This window comes from Silurus aristotelis (assembly GCF_946808225.1).
Source record: "Silurus aristotelis genome assembly, chromosome: 11".
NCBI lineage: Eukaryota > Metazoa > Chordata > Actinopteri > Siluriformes > Siluridae > Silurus > Silurus aristotelis.
In genome coordinates, this window is record NC_139584.1 from 3,753,499 (window position 1) to 3,771,134 (window position 17,636).

Genomic DNA, 17,636 nt, shown 5'->3' on the forward strand with positions numbered 1-17,636 from the left:
TCAGGTTTGATAAATGACAGGAATATATATATATATATATATATATATATATATATATATATATATATATATATATATATATATATATATATATATATATATATATATATATATTTGTCCAATCACCCAAACCTTTTGGAATCTTGTGCACATGGAGATGCTTTTCTGCTCGCCACGGTTGTAAAGAGTGGGTATTTGAGTAACTATTGACACGTTTTGTTGTGTGTGAAAATCCAAAAAAATAATCGGTTCCTAAAATACTCAAAAGGTATGTTATGCCAACAACCATTCCACGGTCATCCTCACTGAACTCGGAGGTTTCCGCTCCTATTCTGATGTTTGGCGTGATCAAACAAACTGTATGATTTTGAAAAACTGTGCAACTGCAACGTGATTGGCTGATCGGGCATGATTGCCAGGTAAATGCATTTAAAAGATACGTCTCTTCAGACAGTTGAGAAAATATATTTAGTAGAATATGTTTAATGTCTCAAACACATACATAAATATTAGCAAATATAATCTGTATGCTTCAGACAGAGAAAAATTACATAGAACAACTGCGGAAATGATTCTGGACCAAAATGTAAAGAAAAAAAAAAAAGATTTCTAATACTGCATTCTAGCAAAAAAACAAAAACAATTCTACACATTAAAGGAAAGAAATTGAAGATGGTAACATTTTTTTAAGCTAAATAGAATATTACAGTACTTTAAAAGTGTATAAAAATAGAGTCTTTGGAAACTTTGGACCGTTTCTCTTTTTTTAATTTGTCGATTCGGGTGGTTTTTAAGGCCGAGCGGTTTGAAACGGACCACCTCGGGGGCGCAGGTTCAGTGACACATCCGTGATGTCATCTCTTTCTGTTGGGAGAGAGAAAAATAAAAAGGTGGTCATTTCACACAACGTGTAACCATGCGCGCGCGCACACACACACACACGCACACGCACACACACGCACGCGGTTCTCCTCCGAAAGTTACTACAAAGTTAGAGACAAATTTGTATAGTACGTCTTTGGATGTATTTGGTACCATGGAATTTTCCCTTCACTTGAACTAGGAGACCCAAACCTGTTCCAGCATGACAATACCTCTGTGCACAAAGCCATCTCCATATAGATCTGCTTTACATGGGTTGGAGTGGAAGATCTCCTGCTGTAGAGCTCTAAACCCTACTAAATACCTTTGGGATTATTTTTCAAGCTGCCTTTATTCCAAGCCTCCTCATCTCACCTGCTCACTCACTCCAAAATCCAGTGGAACATCTTCCCAGAATAGTGGAGGTTATTATAACAGGAAATGGGCCCTCAATAGACCTAGATCACCACTAGAGAGTTTCCCTTACTCATAAAAATGTTGGAGACCTTGATATAATTCATAATATAAAAACCAGCTATAGATTATTCTAGATTTTAATATTTAGAATATGTACTGCAATCAGTCTCCCTGAAACACTCAAAAGAAACAATTTGACCAAAAAATGGACCTCGAATGTTATTTGATTAACTGAGACCTGTTTGGGATCTCCATCCTACCCATCTTCAGTTTTTCACCAACACCCTGAAGGCTACTAGTTGAGCGTTCTTTACTCAGTCATGTCTCCTCACACCACATCAAGGCCACGTTCAGTAGGTCATGTGTGTGAAGAACATGACATAATGTTAGGCTTCTGACGCAACATCTTCTCTGACGTAACCCTTCCTTTAAGCCGCGACCGGGAGAGATGATGTGGAAACGATCACCCTGTGAATCACACCAGCACTATGACCTCCCATCAACTTCCAAAATGGGTTGTTAGTCACAGGGAGGCATCTTGACTTTTGCTTTCACTTCCTGGTTTTCTCTTTCCATATTTAAATGGAAATGTATGCATGCAAACACATAATAGCACTGGTGTGTCTACACACTCACACTTTAGGACCAGCAATAAAAGCTGTTTTTTTTTAACAGATGTTCACCTCGTTGGAAACTGGAGAAATGTCCCAAAAAAGGTAAAAAAAAAAAAAAAAAAAAAACATTTCTTAGACAGACCCCTATTCTACTAAACAGTCCTGCTTTTCAGAAAACCTTCCCTTCTGTTCGTTTCTCTCTGGGAGGACAAAAGGTTTGTGCATTTTCCAAACAGAGCTCCAGGTAGGAGCTGAAATCCCCTAACGAACCCCTTAAAAACCATTAGAAGTCTCCTTGTCTACCACTGTATGACTGTGTATCCTGCTTGAATACCTGTCTCCGTTCGCCCTGCTCTTGTAAAAGTGGGAGGAGCTCTTGGGAGGATGTGGTATGGTGGCATCATTTCCTCTGCACACCAAGAGTAGGCACAATGGAGGAGTTTTAGTTTAGTTTCGTCTAGCTTTTACCGAACATCTGTGCAGATGCAAGCGGAAACGACTCGGGGGACGTGACGCCGAAGGTCGCGGTTCTCGTCTGGCAGCCAGAACACATCCGATTGAGCAAATGTTGCACCGTTTCCTGTAGTACTATCGCCTTTTAAAACATTAATTATCACATCTTGTGATAGTTAGGAGGACTCGGTGATGATTGTGTGTAAAGATCTGCACACGTCACTGCAGGGCCACTGGCAAGAAAAAGGAACCACGAAGATTTGCACTTCCCAAAAACTAAATTCTCACCAGCGCCTCAGTGGATAATCTCATTTACATTTACACAGAGATGACAAAAGTCACTCAAGTAGAAGTTCAGATACTCATCAAGAAGTTGAAGTTCTGACTTTTTCACTCACGTTAAAGTAAAGAAGTTTGGACATGTACTTAAGTAAAACTGTACCACTGCTTGTTTCAGTGTCACGCTGGTACCCGAACCTCACATCATAATTAATATATTAATACAAAATAATTTTAAGTTTTGTTATCTAATGAATGTGTCCAGGCTGAACATCCACCATATAGAACACAAGCAGAGAAAAGATGATGATGATCAGGAACGTCTCTGTTCTCAGTCATGGTTACATCTCTGACTCCCTCTGTCTCCTCCACGTTAACCCCAGACTTCATGTTGCCTTCTGGCTGCTCATTGTGAGCTTCGGAAACTAGTCTGTGGTGTGCGAGAGCCAGGAAATGATACACCAGTGGTCGCTGCGCAATGACAGGAAACAGGTTGATGGGCTGAAAACAGCACGCAGTGAGAAAGAAAAAGTATTGATCAAGAAGTAGAAAGTAACAAATTTGTGTAACCAGAAAAATCTTACTGACTAAAGAACAGTAACGAAGTATTTGCACTTCCGCATCACTGCATTTACATTCATGCCATTTGGCAGATGCTTTTATCTCATCCACACCACCGAGCAGCTTTGGGGTTCAGAGCCTGGTTCAGCAGCCCAGGAGTGGCAGCTTGGTGTGGCCAGGATTTAAACTAAAGACCGCCGGATCCAAAGTCCAATGCCTTAACCACTAAGCTACCACTTATCCTAGCAGAAGGTCATGAGTCCCACCACCACTCTCACCAAGCTGCCACCACTGGGCCCTTGAGCAAGGAAATACATTATATTGCCAAAAGTATTGGGTCACCTGGTCGTAAGTTTGGTATGTGATTTTGTGCATTGAATTCAAGTCGATGCAAAATTAGTTTAATTGTGCATCTTAAGTAACTACAATTGAGTGCCTTCAGCTTTGTGGTAACATTTTGGTAAAGAACCACATAAAGCAGGAAATGTCAGGTGACCCAATACTTTTGGCAATATATTGTATCTTGAGATAAAACAAAATGATCGTGAGTCGCTCAGGAAAAGGGCGCCAGTAAATGGCGTATTATGACCGGCTCATAATACAGGGCGATTTTGACGGTCGGAGACAGATTTTCTAAATCCTAAAGGATCTGCAGTCTTTTGACATGTTCACCAACAGCCGATTAACGAGAGCCCCGAACCTGATGACGAATGACAACTTTAGACCACTACAGGGGAAATCCCTGACAGGTTGCTTTCCCCTGTCCCCTGTCCCCTGTCCACATGTTGACAGGTGGACGGTACAGCAAGAACAGAGACTTATTGAGTCAAAGAGGTAAAAGTAGTGTTTGTATGACTTTTTTTTTTTTTTTTTTTAATCAAGTTGCGTCAAGAAAAAAAATGTACTGTTTTTGTTTGCTGCTAGCTACCGTTAGCGAGAGAGAACGCGGGTGTGAACGCGTCACGGATTGATGCTCTGAAACTTCGGACGAGTCTTTTTCTTGGTGCATCAGATTTTGACTGTCGTACAGCCGGACATTGTGCCAACTGAGATCCTACAGTGTGACGTGGGGATTATGTTCGTACAGTCGGACAAGTAACAATCGCAAATGACTATAAAAAAAAATCTCGTGTGTCCCTGGCATTAGTTGCCATTGTTACCTCTAGATTGTTCATTGGGGACCCGAACTGGATCTGGATATGAACTACGTGAAGCTGATTGGCTGAAAGCGTCATACAAATGAAACTAAACTGAATTGAAAAATGACCCAAAATGGGAGGCTCTCGAATGGCAACTCTTGAAAACCCTTTCCTGCACGCGCTCGCTTCTAATTCAAGTAAATCAGGTCATTTCCAGCTTAGTTGGTGTGATAAAGCAGGGAAAAGACTAAAATAAGAAGGACAGGGTGAACTCCAAGATCACAGTTCTCTTTCTCTCTCTCTCTCTCTCTCTCTCTCTCTCTCACACACACACACACACACACACACACACACACACACACACACACACACACACACACACACACACACACACACACACACACACACACACACACACACACACACACACACACACTGACCAGTGGCTCCAGCTCCTTCTGGTCTATGAGGCTGAATTCATTGACGAAGTAGTAGAAATGTTTGTAACAGGTGTTGACGTGCGCTTCTGCCCCCATCTGACTGACACGGTCGAAGTGGTGGATGTAGACGTGCACGAAAACGCGGAAAAGACGCGACAGGATCTTCTTCGCCACCTGCATGAAGCTCTTGGGAAAGGGCGTACCTGCGGGACAAACACATTTCATTTTAATGCTTTGGTTATACATCTGAATCCGAACATTAGCATTTAGTGTGAACTGAAAAAGAGCCTAAACAATACTGAAAAGTGAATCCTACACATCAGGATGCTTGAAATTTACACGAGACTGGAATTTTTGTAAACCCAGTGGTCTCTTGGTTAAATTCACATTTTCAGATTCACTTTTAGACAGAATTTACAGCTGGATGCTGCACCGTTGTTACCTCCAGCACAGTGACACTCTCAAAGAACACACGCTTCGAAAACCTGATGTCATATGTTGCCTTCAACTAGCTTTATTTCGCTTCCTCTCAGCTTTCATACTAAACACAAAGTGAAAACCATGACACACACACGCACGCACGCACGCACGCACGCACGCACGCACGCACGCACGCGCGCGCGCTGCAATAAAAAACCCACAAGCAAAAAAAATAAATCCACACCTCCGAAGTCACTCGGTGCTGAAGAAACTGGTCTACAATTACATTATGATATAGTACTGAATTCTGAAGATCTCACACACTGCATGGACAAAGGTTGTGGACACCTAGAAGATTGGGATGTGCTTTATCCCATTCCACATTGATTCCCCATTTGCTATTCCACTCTCTGTAACTTCTACTCTTCTGGGTAGATGTTGTAGATTTTATGGTGATTTGTGCTCATCCTGCTAGTTAGCAAAGTTGGGTACTGATGCAAGTGAGACGAGAAGGCCTGAGGTGCAGTCAGTGTAAAAAAAAAAAACATCCCAAAGGTGTTCAATACGGTTTAGAGCTCTATATCAGGCACCTTCCACTTTACCTTATGTAAAGCATATCTTCATGGAGCTGCCTTTGTGCACAGGTGCATTGTCAAGCTGGACTAAATGTCGGTCTCCTAGTTTAAGTGAAGTTTGATTTTCATCCAAAGCCACCTGGTACAATTGTGTGAAAAGTCTTCAGGAAAAGTCCACCATCCCAATACTTTTTCCCCTATAGTGTAGATATATTTCTAGCTGTTAACGCAACTGTTGTCTGAATTTCCCCAATAAACCCATATATACTACACCAACTGACAAAGACGTCATGAATCCTGATTCCTGTTCACCCTGAACACTGGCATCCCACAGGGCTGTGTTCTGAGCCCACTGTTCTACTTTATGTGCATACATAAATGCGTTCCTCTGTACACCTTCATCAAATATGTAGGTGAAACCCCAGTGAACCGGCCTACAGGAAAGAGATCCAAAGCCAGGCAGCTTCATGGTACATCAACAGAACTGACGTAGAGCGATTCTATAGGTTTAACTTCTTGGAGGTCCACATCTCGGAAGATCTGCCCTGGCACCAGAACACTCTAGCTCTGCGCAACCGAATACAAAATTATTCATAGCACAATGCTGAAAAACACTTCATTCAGATAGGTCCATAGAATGTTGATTATTACTGCTTATACCACAGCCATGCAGCTGTGTTCTCTCATCTGATTGGTTGGAAGGTTTTTTTTTTCTATATTTGCATGACTGAACACCTCGGAAAGTAGTTCCGGCTGTAATGTGGCTGAAACAACAGGTTGATATATTAATGCGCTGGATCTAAAATATAATTGTTTCTATGGACACTGGGCAGTGGAAGCTCTGCGTAATTAAATAATAATAATAATAAGTGGATTTAAAAAATAAAATGTCAATGTAGTGAAGTTTTTTTTTTTATTTTATATGTGGAGTCTCCTGTGTCTCTGTTTGTCTCGTCGAGATAACAGTTTTTTGCTAAGATTCCCAGCATGAGGAAGTCGTCAAGACAGAAGGAGAGAAAATGCCAATAAGGGAAAATGCATCACAGCTAGAACGTAAGCGATAACAGGAACCAGATTGGACATTCAGTTCCACCCAGATGAGGATGGGTTCCTTTTTGAGTCTCAAAATTTCTTCCTCATGCAGTCTCAGGGAGTTTTTCCTTGTCACGGTCACCACTGTTTCGCTCACAAGGGATAAACTTACAACGATAAGGAATAAACATATATTTATGCACTCTTTTATACGACTTTATAACCTCTTTATCTTTGTAAAACAGCTTTGAGACAATGTCTATTGTCAAAAGCGCCATCACGATGATTTTATTGTCTCACGCAACGTTCCACAAAATGACACAATAAAACCTTTAATATGTTTGACGTGCTGCTCATTAATAAATAAAATGGTGGAATCATTGGCAAATCTTTGGGGTGTAAGTGGAATAACACCCTCCAGATCGAATGTCCCATGTCCCAAGAAATTGATTAAGCAATTAGTACAAAAAGGAATAGATTCAAAAGGTCTTATAGCAAATTAAGAAACATCAGATGTGACAAAAATTATTATAGGACATTAAAGCCGTAATAAATCATAGTACTTTGGATTAAGTACAGTGAGAAGTTTTCCAGAACGAGGAAGTCGTCAAAACAGATGGAAAGAAAATGCTAATAAGGCTAAAATCCATCACAGCTTAAACGTAAGCACTAAAAGGTACCAAAATGTACATTCATGGCCACCTAGATGAGGATGGGGTTTTCCTTTTGAGTCTGGTTCCTCTCAAGGTTTTATCTCTGTAAAACATCTTTGAGACAATGTCCATTGTTTAAAGCGCAAACAGAAATGAATGGAAGTGAATTGCCTCATGCGATGTTCCACAACACGACACTATAAACCGTTAACCCGTGTGACGTGCCGTTCATTAATTAAAGAAACAGTGTAATTATTGGCAAATCTTTGTGGTATAAGTGAAATGACACCTTCCAGATCTAATTTCCCATCCCATCCATCCCCTGGATTATGAAAAGTGATAGATTCGAAAGGTCTTGCAGTGAGTTATGGAACAAGTGTTCGAAATATGAACAATATTTTTTTCGCGACAGCACCGACATCATTAGATCACCTTGTCCTGTTCTGTAAGTCATGCACACATGCACAGGAGGATATGTTTGGCCACGTGAGCCACTTCAACGCCTCGCTGCGCCTTCGCATGGTTTATAAATAGCTGATGAAGATTTAATCAAGCCATTAGTCTGGGCTGCGTCACCTGATTTGAAAGGTGACGCTTGGATGAGCAGCGAGGCGCCGGGTTTAGGGTGACAGCGACATAAAGACGGGCGAAGAAGCAGGGTTGGTTTCTAAGAAACGATGGGTTTTTCCAATGGGTAGTATTTTAACAACATTCACTATTTGGACAAAAGTCTCAGGACGCCAGATTTCTCCAGCCATATGTGGTTCTTCCCCATACTGTTAGTGGGAGGCACATCATTGTTTTAGTGGTCTTTAGAATGTCCAATAGATAACAATAGATTTAACAATAGATATGTTTGTAAAGTTCCTCAAGCCTTATCCTGAACACCGGCATCCCACAGGGCTGTGTTCTGAGCCCACTGTTTTACTCTATGTGCATACATAAATGTGTTCCTCTGTACATCATTAAATATGTAGATAAAACCCCAGCAATCGGTCAGATAAGCAACAACAATAGACTGGCCTACAGGAAAGAGATCCAAAGTATTGCAGCATGGTGCGCCACCAACAACCTCACCCTCAATGCCATGAAGACTTAACAGCTTGTTGTGGAAAGCTAACAGGAGACATTTAACTGTCTACATCAACAGAACTGATGGAGAGCGATTTTCTAGGTTTAATTTCTTGGAAGTCCACATCTTTGAGGATCAGAACACCCTAGCTCTGCTTAAAAAGGTGCAACAGCGTCTATACTTCTTGTGGAGACTCAAGAAAGACTTGCTTTTTACGGCTGCATTACAGAAAACATCCTGACCAACTCCATCGAGGAAATTGGCATTCTGATTTAGTGTGTGATGAAGCTCGGTTTCGTTGTATGCCACTCTACTCCTTTACTTTGCATGCGCTTTGAATTTTTTCCCAGCCCAGGTTGCTACAGGATCACAGGTTGCTTTAAACAACCATGCCAACTCTTAAGCTGCCTCACTGAAGCACAGTGTTCCCTGAAATACTTCAATTTCTAGCACAATACTTTCAATCTACATGAAATCGAATGATCAACAAAACCACAATTCGTTCACAGGACTAAAATGAACATCCAAAATCTGCACATGACTAGAAATATAAACTTTTATCACAGGTTAGAATCTCAGCCGCGTGCTGAGCTTGAGGTAGGTCACACTCGTGTCAGAAAGCTATTCAGGACCACATGTTTGGGTTCATTCATTTCAACAGGATGAAGGAATAAGATAACTGTTCACCTGATCGACCGTTTATCTCAGAAGTATGTCAACCAGCAGTATGAGTAATGGTACACATTTGCTATTTATTCTAATCCTAAAAAAAAATAAAAAGCTACCAGCAAACAATCTTTTAATATGACTTGTTAATTGAAAGACACGATCTTCAAGGTGGTATCAAAAAGTTCCGAGTCGAATTTTGTAAAACGCCAACAGGTGGCTGCACGCACAGTCACAGGGAGCACCGACCTTCATAAGCCAGTATGCCAAAAGACATCGTTCTACGCTCCTTTCACGTGAGTTTCTTGCCGGAAACATCATGATCTCTCTTCTGCACCCACTCTTTGGCTCCTGCGGACTTCTGCCTCTTTCCAGAGATGAAGATCCAACTCAAAGTTCGCTGCTTTGACACCGTTGCAGAGATCCGGGGAGAATAGCAGAAGGTGCTTTGAAATGAAGACTTCCAGCACACGTTCCAGAAGTGGCAGGAACGCCGGGAGCGCCGTATTGTTGTGCAAGGGGACTATTTTGAAGGTGATAGTGTGTAAACTTAGATAAATAAAATGCTTAACAGAGTTAGAAACCTTTGGATACCACCTCGTTTAGTGCTTGTCAAGATTTTGGGAACAACAAACACAAAACCCCCACTGAATCAGAAAACCAATGTGCAAATGAATGTTACACTATCTAGTTGGTCGGAATGCTTTCAATGATGCAGCCAATTAAAATCCCCAAGAGATTGATGAATTGTTCTTAAGCGTTTTATGGTTTTTTGAGACACGTGCTTGTTCCCAAAAACACACACTGGACAGTGAACGAGTGGAAAAAAAGTTGTGTGGAGACAAAATGCTTATGAAAATGAAAAGTTGCAAAATATTATTCGGAGCTCCTGAGTGGTGCAGCTGACCGTCTAGCCAAACGTCTACGAGCTGATATATGCTGAAGTTGGTGGATATCGTGTTCCTCCGAAGGTATCGCACAGGCCGTGATGTTTCATTAGCAGCAGTATGGAAAGGATGGCTGGATTTATGTGGCTTGAAGGACACACGTGAAACTTTTTCAGGTTAGTCGGAATCATGTGACGAGTGAAAGCCTGCATGTGCGGAAAAAAGTGGGAGCAGAAATTCTATAGAGCAGAAAAAGAAATGATCAAGCCTTAAAAACAAAGAAAAAAGGATTTCCTGAAAGAGAATTAAATTTTAGAATGGAACTACACACCAGTGATTTCTGATTATTTCCAGAGCTGCTTATATTTATTTATTTTTTAATCCATCGTAACTTCATCAGTGCTCCGGTACGCTTACTGAACAGAATAAAGCATTCAGGTTTTTCTTACCGACATTGGTGGGGAAGATTTGCTCGTTGTTGATCTGCACCTCGATCCATTCCATCAGCAGGCTCATGTACTTCGGGGCAGAAAGCGCTGTGGGCTTTTTGTACTTCTGCTCGTCCTGCCAGCGGTACTCGTACTTGGGCCCTCCGGACATGACCGGGCACGTCTGCTCGGTGCAGGATTCACTGATGGTGCCGTAGATCAGGTTGATACGGTTGAAAAAGTCCACCACGTGCACGGCCACCCAGTCGCTCAGGTCCTCGCCGTGCGGCAGCTGGACGGCCAGCTTCAGGTCCAGACCGGCGTTCAGGGACGCCTGCGCCTTCTTGTGGAGCTCGAAGCGCTGAGTACCGGGCTCGAACTTGCGCTTGGGCCGGAACGTTCTGTCTTTGTTGAAGACTTGCTTTAGGGCCAGAGACATGGTGAGGGGACTGTGTTTTTTTTTTTTTAAGAGGATAACGGTGGAATATAAAACAAATGCTGAGGAAAAGGTTGTTCCTCAAGTTAACAACACCTGGCTTGCAGTTCAAGAGAGAAAGTCTGTAAGACAGAGAGAGAAAGAGATGACATTACTATATGTTGTAATAAAACAAAATTTCACTTGTCAGTCATTTTAGCAGCGAGATTTTATTATTATTATAATAAAGTGTCAAAAGCACCAGTCATGCTGTAAATCAAAAAAGGAACAAAAGTTGAATTAAAAAAGAACACTACGATTTAAGCCCTGAGAGCACACAGTTTTATGGAGCTTCATTAATAACCTATGAGAGATTAAGGACTTCAAATTTCAATATATTTTTATTCGCAATGGACAATTGTCTCGAAGCAGCTTTACAGAAATAAAGTGGTAATAAAGTTGCATAAAAGATTGGTATGTTTAGTGCCTATATGTCAAAGCAAATACAATTTTATTTGTCGCACACACATACATACAGAGTACGACATGCAGTGAAATTATTTTTACGACTCGCCAACATTTAAGCATAAACAAGAAATATAATTTAACCATAAAAAAAAAACTTAAATAAAAAAAGTATAAACTATAGAAAAAATATGAAAATGTGTGTATATACATGAAGGAGTATGGCAGATATTGGAAGTACAAATTAAAGTTATTTAATGATTGTCCTTAAAGTGTCCATGTGCGGTATGGTGTGGTATAAAGTTGCACTGTGCTGTTCAAGTCAATCGATGAAGTCACAGTCCAGAGTTAAGGAGTCATATTTCTTCCTTATAATTATAATTAATTAAGTTTATCCATAATGAGCTGAATGTCCATTTATTTTAGTTCCATCATTGGTTGAGGTGTGCAATGATTGGGGGGGGGGGGGGGGGGAATAGTGCAATATTTAGTGCAGAGCTACTACAGTGTTGCTGAGGTGATAAAGTTCTGAGGTTATAGCTTTCGGTCTGGGAGCTTTTTCAAACCTTTAAACCTTTTACACCTTTACAAAAACAGCCTTCTTCCACCTTAGAAAGGTTGCTAAGCTAAGAAACATGTCTATATCTGATGCGGAGAAGTTGTTGTTCATGACCTCCAGACTGGACTATTGTAATGCATTACTATGTGGTTGTCCTGCATCATTAATAAACAAGCTACAGTTTGTCCAGAATGCAGCAGCCAGAGTTCTCACAAGGTGGAGAAAATATCACCATATAACCCCAGTCTTATCGTCCCTACACTGGCTACCTGTTAAGATTCAAATCCACTACAAACTACTGCTACTTACCTACAAAACACTAAATGGTTTGGCTCCCATGTTTCTCTCCAGTCTTCTTACACGCTACAATCCGTCACGCTCCCTGAGATCTTAAAACTCTAGACTTCTAGTAGTTTCTAGAATAGCAAAGTCCACTGGTAGAACATTCTCACATTTAGCTCCTAAGCTGTGGAAGAGTCTCCCTGACAGTGTTCATGGCTCACACACACACACACACTCAGTTTAAATGCAGATTAAAGACGTATCTTTTAACACGCGTCACATATCATAACCTTGTTAATATCATGAACAGCAGCTACGCTAATTCCTCTCCACTGCTTCTCTTTCTCTACCCATCCCGAGGCATCCTGAAGCAGCGCAGCTCCAGTCGTGTCCCACCAAATGAAAATTATGGACCTTCAAAGAAGATGCTCACAAACATTCCGAACCATCTAGAGACGTACCAGCACCATTTGGATCTCATATTATGTTGAATTTAGACATTGGACCTCTGTGTGTTTAAAGGCATGGAGAAGCTGGTGTTGGATCTATGATGATCTCAGATGTTGAGCTATTTTATAAGATGCTCAGTAGCTCCTGGTTCCACAGCAACAACTGACTGTACAAGACTGTAGAAATGACAATACTCACAATCTTATATTCTCATGTTGGCTCATCAAGCTCATCTTACTTTCCAGTGTTTTGTATTGGTTTTTATGATTTATAATCACACTCTTGATATTACCCAAATGAGGTTCCCTTTTGAGTCTCGTTCCTCTCGAGGTTTCTTACTCATGTCATCTAAGGGAGTTTTTTCTTGCCTCGGTTGCCCCAGGCTGCTCATCAGGGGTACACATCATTCACCTTAATTCTTACGTTTTGTAAAGCTGCTTCGAGACAATGTCTATTGTGAAAAGCGCTATAGAAATAAACTTGACTTGACCTTTATATCCTGCTGAGTCTAAATAAGAGTCAGCTAAATGTCATTTGAGACAGCAATTGTAAACTTTTTTCTAATGGCATTACTGGGCGAAATGGAAGATTTTTGCGTCTAGTTTAACTTATATGGTGAATGTGCTGATTTCAATAAATGGGTGGAAGCACAAGATGAACCTGGAGAACAAAATGAGGAATAAATAAAAAAACCCAAACAAAATAAAAACGGTACCAGGATCCATCTCCAACAGCTTTATTACTACACATCTTTCTCTCTCTACCTTCTTCCTTCAAATATTTGTAAAAATATGGCACTACTTCTCCAAATCTACATCTGACGGAACCGTATATAAAAGGACAATGATCAATTCAGTCAGTTTTGTACAGCCAACATCAATGTCTGCTTTTGTCAATGCTGGAAAGTGATCCTGGTATAAGGGGATAATCCATGGCCAATTTTAATGATCACTTATTTAAACGACTAATTAAAATATATGTATATATCGCATCCAGTGTTTACCTCCACAGTCACTGTGCAGTGTTACAGCTCAGTCCTTTGGCTCAGGTTACAAAAAACAAATACCCAAAACACAGTTCCTGCAGTTTAAATCACATTTGAATCGAACCCTGCTAGAATTCGCTTAGTGATTAATATGTTCGACTTCTGATCAGAAGGTCGTGAGTTTAAATCCCAGCACCACCAAGCTGCCATTGCTGGAGCCGGCGAGCAAAACCTTTAACCCTCACCTACTCAGTTGTATAAACGAGATCATTGTAAGCTGCTTTGCATCAGAGCGTTTTTACAAATGTCGTAAATTGTCTCAAAATTGTCTGCAAAACCCTTTATTTAATTTTCCTGATTTTGAATTATATACTGTCTAAGATTTTTACCTCAGTATTTTCCTGCTTGACCTTATTCTCAAGAATGGATGACTACTATATGCATTGTAAAGGTAAGAAAAACCAAGATTCGGACACAATGCAGCTTAAAACTGCTCTCACGTGTAAAGGACTAATGGTACAAAGAAAGAGAAGTTGAAATGAAAAAATAAGAATAGAACAAAAAGAGGCCATTGAATGAGAAGGGCAATGGCCTTCTGAGCGTCACGTGTTTCGGACTAATGCTGTGGTAGAAACATTTCCCTGAATACCTCAAAATAGGAAATGAGTACAAACCTGAGCAACACCTCACAGATGCTGGGGGAATTGTGATTGTATTGACATAGCGGTGTATTGTGACACGTTATCATTTAAAATGTGATACAAATATAACAGAACTTTATTTCCGGAGTAAATTTTGATAAACGCCACGTGCCACATTCTAATTCATGTACTTTCCGTCCTAAATAGCATACAAAATAAAAAAAAAAGTGTGTCCCAAACCATATTGAAATGAGAATCCCAGATTGATCCTGGTTTACTATTTACATTTTCCGAAATGTAGATCCTTGGACGCTAATTTGGCTAAAACGTCTTGCATGAAGGAGGAGGAGTTTTGTGATGGTGATCCTCCTCAACATTCGGAATTTAAGTGTTCTTAAACTAACAAAACATTTTCAGCAGAGCATAAATAAAAAACAAGTTAATAGATAATGAATAAATAATGAGATTAAACAAGGAGTTTGTTTACTAGTCATACAACTAGGAAAAACTTTTTTTATTGTCCTGTCTTCAGCCCTGTTCTATTATTGGTCTCTTGCTGACTGTGTTCACCTGTATGATGTCCTTGTCCTCTGGTTCGGAGCGAAAGACTGTCATTATATCACCTTTAGATGAGTGTGAGTGTCCCGTTTCATCATTTCCATCATTGTCTGCATTGATGCAAAACATTTGACAGATTTCCACATGGAAACTAACAATAGGATGAGTTCAGGCCCAAGTTTTGACATGGTAAAAAAATTAAACAGATATTTCATGTCACATTTGGGAACTTTTAGAAGTTTGATATTGGGTTTAAATCTTATATCAGTATATGGGTGTTCTTTCACTGCTCCTGAGACTACCTTCTGGACATCTTGGTGTTCCATAAAACCTGTCTATGTGCAATTATGCAAAATAATAATAATAATAATAATAATAATAATTATTATTATTATTATTATAATAAGGACCTTTTGGAAAATTTGATGTTGGTTTAAAACCTCTCAGTGTGAGTTTTCCAGCATTGCTTGAAGGACTACCTTTTGGACACTATGATGTTCCAGCAAACCTCTCCATGTGCAATTATGCACAGTAATAAGAAAAACAAGTAACTTTTGGAGACTTTAATATTGGGTTTAATTGATTATCTGGGCGTTACTGCACTGCTCCAGAATACCTTCTGGACACCTTGGTGTTCCAGTAAACCTGCTCTTGTACAATTATTCGTAATAAAAAATGATTAAGAATAATGAACTAGGCAGGGAGATGAACTTTTCCATGAAGTTCAGAGGATAACGTTAAACTATAATATGTTTGATAAATAAATAAATAAACGAAGCCACTCGTTTTGCTGACAAAAAGGCGTTTCCTTTTCTTTTCTTTCCCCCTCTTTTTCTTTGTTATACAACAATACTTTTCTGAACATATTTTAAACATCACCCGTTTGATCTTTTACAACAGCAACATTTCCGTTTGAAGAAGTTGAAACAAAACTTACCGATTCAGTGTCGGCGACTTTGTACTTCCGCTTTGATGTTACCGCCTTTCGAACGCTCTGAAATCGAACTGATGTCAAACTAAAGTCGCGAGCGAGTCAGAAACCTACATTATGGGCGCTCCGTTACCTCGTGATTGTGATCAAGGCTCCTGTTCATGGAGAGTTTTATGGCTTTGCACTTGGCTATAAAGGGCTATGAAGGGCTATAGAGGGCTATAGAGAGCAACAAGAGGTTTGCAACGCGAGGCACTGAGTGAACCAAGTGCACTTCCTCTCCTGACAACGTCACGCAGCTTTACTGTACACACTCCATCCCAAAATGGCTTCCTGTTGGACCCAGAGTGCACTTCTTAGTGCCTGAAAAGCAATCTCTCACATGCACTTCTATATTCAGGAAAGCGGATTGTGATTTGGGATCGAGCCATGTGATTAGCTAGAGAAAGACTTGTGTTTCTGAAACGTGCAACAAGTTTCAAAAACATTTTTTTTGCTATATTGCTCTTGGTGGAGCTAGCTTGACTTTCAGGACGTGACACAAATAAATACACTGCAAAGCAAAGATCTCTATCCATCACACCATCTGTTTCTTCCTTTCTGTGACCACAAATCTGGAACTACCACATAAGATGTTTTTTTTAATCCTTTGTTTCTGTGAAGGCCACTCAAGTTTCCCCTCCTTTAATAGGGAGTGACTAGCAGTATTATCATGGAGATTTTATTGTGATTTAAAGCTAGATTTGTTTATTAGTCTGCACCAGACAAACTTTATGACCACCTGCTTTTTGTGTTGGTCCCCCTATGTAGCCAAAACCGTCGTGACCCATGGATCAATAACAGCCTGAACTTCTTCAGCAGTTTGAGCTACAGGAGTTTGTCTGTTGGATCGGACCACACGGACCAGCCTTCGCTCCCTACGTGCATCAATGAGCCTCGGCCGCACACGTTTTACCCGGTTCACCACTGTTCCTGAGCCTGACCCCATCGACCCCATTTGTAGATGAACAGTAGGGACTTTTCCAACCATATTTGGTTCTTGAACTCGGAGAGCCAAACCTGTTCCAGCATGACAAAACCCCTATGCTGAAGATATGCTTTACCTGGGTTGGAGTGGAAGATCTCCTGCTATATATATATATATATATATATATATATATATATATATATATATATATATATATATATATATATATATATACAGTGAGGAAAATAAGTATTTGAACACACTGCTATTTTGCAAGTTCTCCCACTTAGAAATCATGGAGGGGTCTGAAATTGTCATCGTAGGTGCATGTCCACTGTCATGTCATGTCATTTTCTCCCGCTTATCTGCATGTCCACTGTGAGAGACATAATCTAAAAAATAAAAAAATCCAGAAATCACAATATATGATTTTTAAACTATTTATTTGTATGATGCAGCTGCAAATAAGTATTTGAACATCTGTCTATCAGCTAGAATTCTGACCCTCAAAGACCTGTTAGTCTGCCTTTAAAATGTCCACCTTCACTACATTTATTATCCTAAATTAGATGCACCTGTTTGAGGTCGTTAGCTGCATAAAGACACCTGTCCACCCCATACAATCAGTAAGAATCCAACTACTAACATGGCCAAGACCAAAGAGCTGTCCAAAGACACTAGAGACAAAATTGTACACCTCCACAAGGCTGGAAAGGGCTACGGGGAAATTGCCAAGCAGCTTGGTGAAAAAAGGTCCACTGTTGGAGCAATCATTAGAAAATGGAAGCAGCTAAACATGACTGTCAATCTCCCTCGGACTGGGGCTCCATGCAAGATCTCACCTCGTGGGGTCTCAATGATCCTAAGGAAGGTGAGAAATCAGCCC

The 17,636-nt window shown here is 40.4% G+C and overlaps 1 protein-coding gene across 2 annotated transcripts; it reads right to left on the reverse strand.

Annotated features, from left to right (window-relative positions):
• Positions 1 to 463: 463 nt before the first annotated feature.
• mob3a (MOB kinase activator 3A) lies at positions 464 to 16,108 on the reverse strand. Of its 2 annotated transcripts, XR_014535840.1 has the most exons (6): positions 15,790 to 16,108; positions 10,519 to 11,055; positions 4,737 to 4,967; positions 4,091 to 4,633; positions 3,968 to 4,040; positions 464 to 3,927 (listed from the first exon to the last, which is right to left on the reverse strand). XR_014535840.1 is itself a non-coding variant. In XM_083555078.1 (4 exons), the coding sequence occupies exons 2-4, from the start codon at positions 10,934 to 10,936 to the stop codon at positions 835 to 837; spliced, it is 651 nt and encodes a 216-aa protein (XP_083411204.1). In that variant the 5' UTR covers positions 10,937 to 11,055; positions 15,790 to 16,105; the 3' UTR covers positions 464 to 834. The 2 variants fall into 2 exon arrangements, 1 of the variants encoding a protein (XP_083411204.1); XM_083555078.1 differs by lacking the exons at positions 3,968 to 4,040; positions 4,091 to 4,633 and having other exon boundaries at positions 464 to 864; positions 4,765 to 4,967; positions 15,790 to 16,105.
• Positions 16,109 to 17,636: the final 1,528 nt, after the last annotated feature.